The following is a 10,712-nucleotide window of genomic DNA, read 5'->3' on the forward strand; positions in this document are numbered from 1 at the left end:
ACTTCCTTATCTCTCAGTACTTTGGTTTATATTTACTTTTTTCTCATATATATATATATACAGTATATATATGCCTTCTGAATAAAGAATAGAGGATCATAGGGAGAATATTGCACAGAGCCTTTCTGACTAAATCCGGTCCTAAAAGGTGAAAATAGCTTAGTAAGCATGTCATCCAAACTTGAAGATAATAGCGACATCTCCTTGGATCCCAAGGCAGTTGAAAATCGACTACATATGTTCATGAAAGAAGGCGGTTGTGAAGAACCATATAAAGCTTGGATAGGTAGTGACGGGGTAGATGGGCGTAGGGAGACCTATCCTATGCTGAAAAAATGTATGAAGGCTCGCTCTGATTACTTTCAGCCGTTTTTCGCGCTGAGGAGAAATAGGGAAGCACTGATAGTGAGGGAGATGAAAGTCTTCCTCGAGGCGAAAGCAGAAGACGGTGAAGAGCTGTTTTACAAGTACATGACAGAAGGTAGTTGCAAAGAAGCCTTTATGGCTTGGATTTTTTCCAAAGAATCTGAGACGAAGATCAAGAGGAATCGTATGCCTACATCGGCCATGGAAACCATGCTCAATTGTATGCAGGCTGATCGCTCTGATTACTATCACCCGTTCCTCAATGTACTCAAAACTGCTAAAGAAAAGATGATAGAGGAGATGATGGCCTTGGGTACAGGGGAGCAAGCTGATGCGAACAAGGAGGGTTGATTAAAAAACAATGATGAGTTTGTTCTGCTTTTCTTTTTTTTTGTTTTACATTTTCTTTATGCATGAATACTCTTTCTTCCGTTTTGATATGCATGCTTCTAAAGGTCATTACTTTTTACTCTGATTAAAAACAATGATGCGTTAAACTGCCAATGCTAAATATGCATGGCTTGAACCAAACAAAAACAAAAACAAAAAGAAGCTCCCCGTTAGCTCCAAACATTACCATGTTTTGACTTTTGGATTATTTTAATTTGATTGTAGACCAACTCTACTTTGTTTTTAAAAAAACCAATGGCATTATTTGTAATATCTTACTAACTAAATGTATGAACTTCAATAATACAATATATATTTTGTTTTTTTTCTTATACGTCAAAAAAAAAATTTCCCGGGAAAATAGTTGCCTTTGAACGACGAGTTTGTTTTGTGCACTCTTTTTTATTATAGTGAGTATAGTATGACGGCGACGGAGGCGGGAAAATTCATGATGGAGAATTTCTTAGACGGAAACTACATAATCACGACTGCGGGAGTACCAGTCAACGATGGACTTTGACTTTGTTTTGTTCAACAATGTTTGATATGGGATTGAAATACCTCATTGCGGGGAAATTGGAACCAAACAAAAGTTGATAACATGTTCAGTGTTGGTGCAGTATTAGGATATGAGTAAATATCATTATTAATTTTATCTTTAAACTCAAAATGATATCATAATTATGACACATATATTTGTTAAACGAGTATTCATGCATACAGAAAATGTAAAAAACAAAAAAACAAAAAAAAACAAGCATAAAAATGAACTTATCATTGATTCATTGTTAGGAAAAAGGAGAAGAGTCACCGATGGGTTAGTTGGACTAGGTTTACGATTTGGGCTTCGAAAGGCCTTTAGAATAATATTTGAAAGAAACAGTTTTGGAAAGATGAAGATAAGAAAAAAAAAAAAAAAATGAACAAACGATCGATGGTTACTCATTGGAAAGATTTGGGTTTATAATGACTAATGAGTAGCACTTTTGACAGAGATTTGTTTACGAATATATATCATATGATTAGTACTTTTTTAAATGCAACAGTGTAACACACTGAAATCTCAACATTATGTTTTGAAACTAACATCATGAATTAATGGATAAGACAATTTATGGCTGGCGAATGTGTTTATGAGTTCCCCAACTTAGTAAGGAAAAAAACATGTTCATCAGAAAAATGAATACGTGTCTAAAAATAAGCAATAAGTTTACAGGTAGATACAACAGAGATGGACCCTTTTGGGATTGTGACTAGAAAACACAAAAAAAAAAAAAAGGACTCTTTGTTTTGTTTTATTGCGTCTCGTGAATTCTGATGATAGCTATTTGCTTTTATGAGGTTTTTCTCATATTTTTTTTCTTCATATCCTTAGTAAAATACTACGAATTATACACACTTTTACCTTTTAAAACCATTCAAATCATATTCTGTCAAATCTAATCTAAGAGAAGTCTCGTACTAAGAAAAGTTATGAACAAAAAGGTCTATTTTATGAGGTTTTTCTCACATCCTTAGTAAATGAGAAGAATAGACTTTGACCTTTTAAAAACCATTCAAAACTTATCATATTGTATATGGTTTTATGGTTATATACAATTCAGAAGCTTTCAAGATTGTATTCGTACGTGATATGTTAAAGCAATTTGATGGCGTATAATTTCTACCATATAATTAGATATGAACACCTTATCTTACAATGGCAAAACTTATGTGATTGTATTATTTGTAGATATAGATTTAATCATTATCTTATAAATTGGAAAAGCATGAAGGCGTGAGAAGGCATGTGAGACAGAGAGTTTCTATTATGTCCTTTGTGTGTTATGACAAACAAATTGGTTTGTGGTCAATTTTCAAAGGGGTCACGGGATCATATTTCTCCCAACATATACTTCCAAACAATTGTATTAAATTTTCATTCATCACAAGTTTCTAAGTATTAAATAATTAATCTTGAACAGTATAAACGACCGATTTATCAAATTTCAAGTTTTCTTGATACTAACTAAACTCGCAAAGCTTAGAATTCTCACAACTTTGATCGCATAATATAAAACATAAATTGATTTTCCATATAATATTAATCGGTTTTGACTTTCAAATAATCTCATCATGTTAGCGAAGATTTTCTCATAATCATTAACATTTTACCGGTTGGTGTATCATATATGATATATGAATACATCACATGTGTAAGAATCTACGTTTGGTGAACCAAACATTATATATAATCTATAGTTTTTATACCCGCACTTAGCTTGGAGAACATATAGTAGTGACACACACACGTATACCGACATACATAACATATATATTTGAAAAATGGGTACAAGAAGATAAGTGTATCCGCTTAATTATACATGCTGCAACAACCCATTGAAACTAGCTCTATTGCTAGCTTGTCGCGCATTAACATATAACGTTCATGTAATTGTGGTGGAGTTACAACGCATGCGCATACATTAGCCATTTTATACATTAATTAAGTACCACCATTAGCCGCCATTTGATATCAATAATGTGCTTTATTCGTCACTTTAGAAGTTATTAATCCGAAATACCTAAAAAAGACAAATGCTTATATAAAGCGTGTCATCTAGGTTGTATAATTAGTAGTTTGCGTCTTAAACCAAACCATCGAAGAATAGTTTTACGTTCTTTGCATTATTTCAAATCCTTTAATTTGCCTAGATTCTTCTGAGTTTTTTTTTTTTTTTTGGGTTTTCTATAATTGTATGACACCACTTAAACTACGCAACGACAACAAACTTATTTTGTCTACAACTAAATATAAAATTCGAATAAAGTCAACTTATTTCTTGTTGTTTTTTTCTGATCAATAAAAAGCTAAAAGCAGCTCATATCATTTTGTACCTTCGTAATGGTTTTCTAATTTGTTTGAAACCTTCTAAAACGATTTATAGCAAAAGGACAAATAAATAAGATAGAATACTAATTATTTCCACACACACACACTTGATTCTTTTCGTAATTTCGACAAACAAAAAGCGTTAACAACTACACAATATGTAACTATTTCATAACAGCCAATAACAAATAGGCTTATCTTATTATATATCTCTATCATGCACGCGTGAGAACAATAATTTCTTTTTCCAAGTGAAAAAAAAAGAAGAAAGAAGAATAATATCAATTTAGGGAATAATGAGAAAAGAAAAGATCAATGTATTGCCTTATCAACACATCGATTAACAAGAGCCAACGCATTACTAGTCATCTTTTTGACGTCATCGACCCGTGCGCATACTTCATCTTTCCTCGGCTCATCGTGAATGTCTTTAAACCCGTCCGTACAAGTCTCCTCATCGGTTAAAGCCGCACTGAGCCACGTCTGCACGTTACTCATCTGGAACCTGAACGACTCGAGCGAGCCAGTCGAGACCAGCTCCCTCATCTGTTTCATCGACCCTCTCATTTCCTCGACCGCGTCTTTAACGTTGTCGAAGCAGTCATGGAAAACTGCGGCTGCGGTTGGGTGGTGGCCACCACCATCGTCTTGGCTCTCCGGCTGGGGAATGGTGATGTTCGCGAGGTATGAGGCTAAGTCGACGGACTTGGTGAGTGTAACGGAGATTGCGGCTCGAGCCAAGAGGGCAGGGTCGTTGTGGACGGAGCTAGAGAAGGAAGAGAGAGAGGAGAAGCATACGTCAGGGTATAATGTGGTGTTGCAGCTCGTGCGGATGAAATCTGAGTCGTCTGATTGAGAATGGACGGTCAGGATCAATGGGAGGACGGTAACTAAGAAGAAGAAGAAGAAGAAGAGAAGTGGTTGATGAAGAGAAGGTTTCATGGTTTCCTCTGTTCTATGTGTGTTTGGTTTTTTGTGACACGGAAGTGACTCTTTTTGAGTTATGGATGGTTTTGGTATTTGTGACCTCAAGTTTATATTTATATATCGAGAAAACACATACATTTTAGGATTAATCCAAACAACCAACAATTTTGATGGGTGGGGGAAAATGTTGAACCGTAAACCATTCGTCTATGGGCCGATTTGGGCCGGAATAATGTATTTTGAAAAATTGGGTCAATGTTTTCAAAAATATCCGTGGCCACATAGTGTCGTTAGATTATGAGCCCGAGTGATTATGCATGGATGTAGTGTTAGATTTTTCATTTTTGTCACTGTAGAATTTTTGGCTAGATTTTATTAATATATGTGTTTTTTATTGATGCTTTGTAACACTTCGTAAATGTAAATGATGTTTATCAATCAACGGTAATTATTAGTAGACTAATGAATTATTCATAAAATCACAAGATGTATATAAACAACATGGATTAGTTTAGACAAGAACTATTAATTACAAGGTTGTTTGTTTTTCTTTTTATGTTATTGATTGGGACCAATTAACGTCGAAAGCAAAACAATTTCAATTTATTATTTTATTTCCGTGTAATGTTTGGCTTTACGTTTCTTATTTCTTATATAAAATGTATCTAAAAAAAAAAATTGTTTGGAGCATTGAGCAAGGAAGATTAGATGCGTCAGCCGTCAGCTTTGTGGTGCAATTTGCATTATCCCTCGCTTTATAAGTCAACCTCGTATCTAGCTCCCTCTGCCACAAAATCGTATCATATGGGTTTATCATCATCATCATGCATGATTGTATATCAAATTGTCAACGTTTCATATCGTATATCCTAAGTTTATAAATTCCACTTCCCGCATTGTATTATATGTATCCTAATATTTGACCATATATGCATGTTTTATGGAGTACATTCAAAATTTATTTTTATTTTTCTCATCGTTAGAAAATTCCATTTGGATTTCGAATTAATTTTCTTATCTTTTTTTGTAAACATAGTCAAATTTGGCACATTGGTCTCTAAATACATGAATATTAAATATCTATATAGATGGACTTTAGTGTTAATTATCATCACTACAAAGTTTTGAAAGTTGCTATAAACTGAGACGTTACAATAATAAGTTGATCTAATATGAAAATAATAATAATTGGTTTAGTTGTCATGGATACGGTCGTAAGGAAATAATCTTTACGTAAATCCTAAAAAGCCTAAATTAATGGGATACTAAAATCAATAATCACACGTCAATCAAGCGTATTTACCCCAACATGGAACTCAATCCAATCCAATAAGTCCACGTGGCCAATAATAATTGGTTCTTGTTTTATTTTCTTCGATTATAAAACTGTAGCACAACACACGCTGCACATTCGTCAATTACAAAACTAAACAAAAAAACAGAACCAAACTGAGAAACATAAAATGGCGGGAAACTCCTTTATGACTCCGGCGATTATGCTCGCCGTACTTCTCCTTATTTCACCTAAGATCTACGCCGGACACGATTACCGCGACGCTCTCCGGAAAAGCATCCTCTTCTTCGAGGGACAACGCTCCGGCAAACTCCCACCAGACCAACGTCTCAAATGGCGCCATGACTCCGCATTGCGCGACGGTTCCTCCGCCGGCGTGGATTTGACGGGAGGGTACTACGACGCAGGAGACAACGTCAAGTTCGGATTCCCGATGGCGTTCACTACGACGATGATGTCGTGGAGCGTCATAGACTTCGGCAAAACAATGGGACCGGAGCTTGGGAACGCCGTGAAAGCTATCAAATGGGGAACGGATTATCTCATGAAAGCGACTCAGATTCCCGGAGTCGTCTTTGTCCAAGTCGGAGACGCTTACTCCGATCATAACTGCTGGGAACGTCCCGAGGACATGGACACGCTTCGGACTGTTTACAAAATCGATAAAGACCATCCCGGTTCGGAAGTAGCCGGAGAAACCGCAGCCGCACTAGCCGCCGCGTCCATAGTCTTTGAAAAACGCGATCCAACATACTCCAAGATGCTCCTAGACAGAGCAGCAAGGGTACTTTTTTAACTTTAACGTTTCTTTTAATTAATACGAAATAATCGTGATTATGTCAAAAAAGTGTTTAACAATATTGGTTATTATACTTTGCTTGTGTGATAAATATTCTCTATGTGGGTTTCTAATAATGTTTTTCCGTACATTTTTGACCCACATGTATTAGACCTATACTATATATGAAGTATGAACTACTTTGTTTTTGTTAGAAACGTACGAAAGCATTTCACATTACTTAATTAAAGACACAAATTAAACTTTTGACTTGTGTATTGTTGACATCTACGAAAGTAAACTAAGTTTATGAGAAATGTGTTCACAGGTGTTTGCTTTCGCTCAAAAGTACCGAGGAGCGTACAGTGATAGCCTTTACCAAGCAGTGTGTCCTTTTTACTGCGATTTCAACGGTTACGAGGTAACGAGAAAGATTTTACGACATGTTTGATCTGTATGTCTTTGATAAGCTTTATTGATGAAATTGTGCATGCGTGTAGGATGAGCTGCTTTGGGGAGCGGCATGGCTACACAAAGCTTCCAAGAGACGAGTGTATAGAGAGTTCATTGTGAAGAACCAATTTATTTTAAAAGCTGGAGATACGATCCACGAGTTTGGTTGGGATAACAAACATGCTGGAATTAATGTCTTAATCTCCAAAATGGTATTGATGGGTAAAGCAGATTATTTTCAGAGTTTTACGCGAAACGCTGATGAGTTTATCTGTTCTTTATTGCCTGGAATCTCTCACCCTCAAGTCCAATACTCACAAGGTACTAAAATTCAAAATAAGAGTTTTAACTAACTAATATAACGTTTTATTAAAACTTTGTAGTAACCATGTTGGATTTTATTGTGTATATAACTAATACAGGGGGACTATTAGTGAAGAGTGGAGGAAGTAATATGCAGCATGTAACATCTTTGTCGTTTTTGTTACTTACATATTCTAACTATCTAAGTCACGCCAATAAAGTGGTGCAATGTGGCGATTTCACAGCTTCGCCTGCTCTTCTTCGTCAAGTCGCCAAGCGTCAGGTAATTAATTAAACTATATAACCATTATAACTCTGTTTCACCATTGAGACGTTTCATCAACGTAAGTGTTAATGTTGTTTGGTGGCTTACGCTATAACACAGGTGGACTACATATTAGGAGATAATCCAATGAAAATGTCGTACATGGTTGGATATGGTCCAAGGTTTCCACAGATGATTCACCATCGTGGCAGCTCGGTTCCTTCTGTAGTAGACCATCCTGGTCGTATAGGGTGCAAAGACGGCTCTCGTTACTTCCTCAGCCCGAATCCAAACCCTAACTTGCTGATTGGCGCCGTCGTTGGTGGCCCTAATGTCACTGACGATTTTCCTGATTCGAGACCTTATTTTCAGCTGACTGAGCCAACGACTTACATCAACGCACCTCTGTTGGGGCTTCTTGGTTACTTTTCTTCCCGTTCTTGAAGCAATGAGGTCTACCAAGAATGATGATTGGCTGCTCGTTAAGTCTAGAGGTGTGCTGATTACTAGACCGCCCTAGCAGTTATTGAAATTGTTAATTAGTTTTACTTTTATACACCACAAGATTAGTCAATGACAAGAAGATTATTAACAAATCATTGTTGTTGTACTAAGATATATATATTTGTGTAAACACAAAATTGTTCATCTTATTTTGGAAGAATTGTTTTTTAGTCTGAATGGAATGCTTTTCTTGTTTTAGTTATTTTTTTTCTCAATCCATCAATGTGTATATTCTTTTAATTTAACATAGGTTATCTCACATAATATACATTATAATATGTATTCTGAAAAAATTAAACAAAATAGTATTGTTTTAATTATTGGTCGTTTTAATATGGAGTAAATATAACAATCATCTCATAAATTGTTGAGTTAATCATGGGAGTAAGGGAAAACAAAGAGTAATAATGGGAGAAAGGGGGGGAGACAAGAGTAATTAATGTTTAGTGACCAAACCAAAATCAAAGTTTTGTAAAAATCATTATTTTGTCTTTGGGCGGCTGCTTTCTCCGCTTAACTCAAAGAACGCTATTTTCTCTCCTCCACGCCCTTACCTTTCTCCATCTCATCTCTCTTGGACATTTCGTCAAACAGATGGTGCTCGTTCCGAAGTAGCTTACGAACTAAGTAGGGGTTTAGCTTGGGTTTCTCCGATTAGAAGGGGAACAAAAGGAGAAGACGACGGCTTAGCCGAGTGATGTGATAGAGATGGAAGGAGTTGAGCTAGAGCTAGAGAGGAGGAGCAAGTTTTTGAACAGCTTGATACAGAAGAAGAAGGCAAAAGAACAGCAAGATCAGAAAGATGAGTTCAATGTTCGGGTTAGAGCTTCAGATATGCCTTTGGCTCAGCAGAACAAGGCCTTTAGTTTGTCGCGTGAGATTTTGAATGCTACCCCTGGGAAGGCTGATAACAAACGACTCGCTCTTGCTCTCAAAAAGGTTAGATCTTTTGTCTCTCTCTCTTCTGATTTCTCTGTATCTGGGTTGAAATGGAGTCTCCGAAGTCTAGTAATGTGGCAAGAGTTTTGAATTTTTGATTCAGAATCAATGTAGTGTGCTTGCTGCTTTTGGGTTTTAGGGCTAAGTCTCAAAGTCGCATGCTTTCTTGAAAATGTGGTTATTGTCTTTCTCGTTCTTGATTGGTTTGAAGATATGGGTAGTTGTTATGTGATGAATCTTGAATTTGGATTTTCGTTTTGTGTACTTGCATAGTATTGAATTTCATTTATGGTCCCAGATTTTGTTTTTGCTTTCATTCGGTTGCATTTGTATCTGTCCATAGTTGTTGCCTATTCTATTTGTAGCATTTGTTTAGTCTACTTGACTTGAGTCTTGAAAAAAATGTTTTTGTTGCCTATTGTACAATCACATGTGATGATTTTGGAGCTGAGTTAGACAATGGATTATGAGAACTAGCATGCAGCATCTGTTAAGCTTCTGTATTCGTGCTGTTAGATTTGGATGCTACCTAATGCTAAACTCAGAAACAATGTTGCTGTAGGATTTGAACCTTGCCCAAATACAATCTTCCACAAAGGACTCGGTTGTCTTCTGATAAACCAGTTAGGCATTACTACCCCATATAGAGTTGTCCTATTAGGCAGTTTTTTCATAGTGTGTATATGGCTCTGTGTCTGATGATTATTCAAAACAATGTGAGGTTTTGATGATTAGCTTTTGGTTTAAATATAATTATGGAGCGAAATGGAGCACTTTTTGATGCTTAGAATTTGTGAATCCCTCAATTTATCATATTCGACTAGGTAGGCAGAGGCATTGATTGATTCATACATTAGTTTTATTAAGTGGTTGAGTTTAAATATACTATAGTTTTCACTTATTTGGGTGCAGCTTACTGTTTTTATAAGTGTTCATTCATTAATCTCTTAATAATCAGCTTTTATGATTGACATACGAGTCAGTTTCTGCTGTTTGTCTTGTCTTATCTTCTTGTTCTGGTAATGGATCTCTTATTTTGACCTTCATATATATGTTTCCTCTCTCTTTTGTTTTCTCCTAACTTCAGCTTCTATGTTTTTGCCACTAATGTGAATCCTAGTGTCCCATTTGTCTAACGACATGTGTTGCAGCTGATTTAAAACTATACTCATCATACATATTTTCCATCTGTCTTACATTTCAGGACTTCGATTCAGCCTACGGCCCGGCATGGCACTGCATTGTTGGGACAAGCTTTGGTTCATACGTCACACATTCCATTGGAGGATTCATATATTTTCAGATCGACAAAGTTTACGTTCTTCTCTTCAAGACCGCAGTGGAGCCGTTAGATCAAAAATGAGAAAGAAAAAAAGTCGATGATCCTTCCTCCCCTTTCGATTTCTCTGTCTTTGTATTCACACTCTGTGTTAATTCATGGAGCTAATCTCCTGCCTAGACAGAGTCCTTATTGTGTAATTAGAAGTGATTGTCTCTTGTGAATTGTTTCCACTTCACAATGCAAAGATATTGTTGTTCTTCTTCTTCTAACAACTTCTCTTTCTGATCTTTCTTATTGATTTATGCATGTCTTTGCCAAGTCACAGGACTGTTACTTTAT

The 10,712-nt window shown here is 36.0% G+C and overlaps 4 protein-coding genes across 4 annotated transcripts; 3 read left to right on the forward strand and 1 right to left on the reverse strand.

Moving 5' to 3' along the window:
- The first annotated feature begins 168 nt into the window (after positions 1–168).
- Positions 169–792, forward strand: LOC17898712. The gene has a single exon (XM_006304170.2). The coding sequence runs from the start codon at positions 169–171 to the stop codon at positions 715–717; it is 549 nt and encodes a 182-aa protein (XP_006304232.1). The 3' UTR covers positions 718–792.
- A 3,001-nt stretch (positions 793–3,793) lies between these two features.
- Positions 3,794–4,639, reverse strand: LOC17898538 (21 kDa protein). The gene has a single exon (XM_006306157.2). The coding sequence runs from the start codon at positions 4,568–4,570 to the stop codon at positions 3,941–3,943; it is 630 nt and encodes a 209-aa protein (XP_006306219.1). The 5' UTR covers positions 4,571–4,639; the 3' UTR covers positions 3,794–3,940.
- A 1,354-nt stretch (positions 4,640–5,993) lies between these two features.
- On the forward strand, positions 5,994–8,214 carry LOC17897910 (endoglucanase 4). Its single transcript, XM_006305809.2, has 5 exons — positions 5,994–6,633; positions 6,956–7,048; positions 7,128–7,401; positions 7,503–7,666; positions 7,769–8,214. The coding sequence occupies exons 1-5, from the start codon at positions 6,019–6,021 to the stop codon at positions 8,090–8,092; spliced, it is 1,470 nt and encodes a 489-aa protein (XP_006305871.1). The 5' UTR covers positions 5,994–6,018; the 3' UTR covers positions 8,093–8,214.
- A 406-nt stretch (positions 8,215–8,620) lies between these two features.
- LOC17899986 (dynein light chain 1, cytoplasmic) lies at positions 8,621–10,632 on the forward strand. Its single transcript, XM_006303366.2, has 2 exons — positions 8,621–9,091; positions 10,296–10,632. Exons 1-2 carry the CDS (start codon positions 8,861–8,863, stop codon positions 10,452–10,454), a joined length of 390 nt encoding a protein of 129 aa, XP_006303428.1. The 5' UTR covers positions 8,621–8,860; the 3' UTR covers positions 10,455–10,632.
- The last annotated feature ends 80 nt before the right edge of the window (positions 10,633–10,712 follow it).

This window comes from Capsella rubella, unplaced genomic scaffold, assembly GCF_000375325.1.
Source record: "Capsella rubella cultivar Monte Gargano unplaced genomic scaffold, Caprub1_0 scaffold_1, whole genome shotgun sequence".
Classification (NCBI taxonomy): Eukaryota; Viridiplantae; Streptophyta; class Magnoliopsida; order Brassicales; family Brassicaceae; genus Capsella; species Capsella rubella.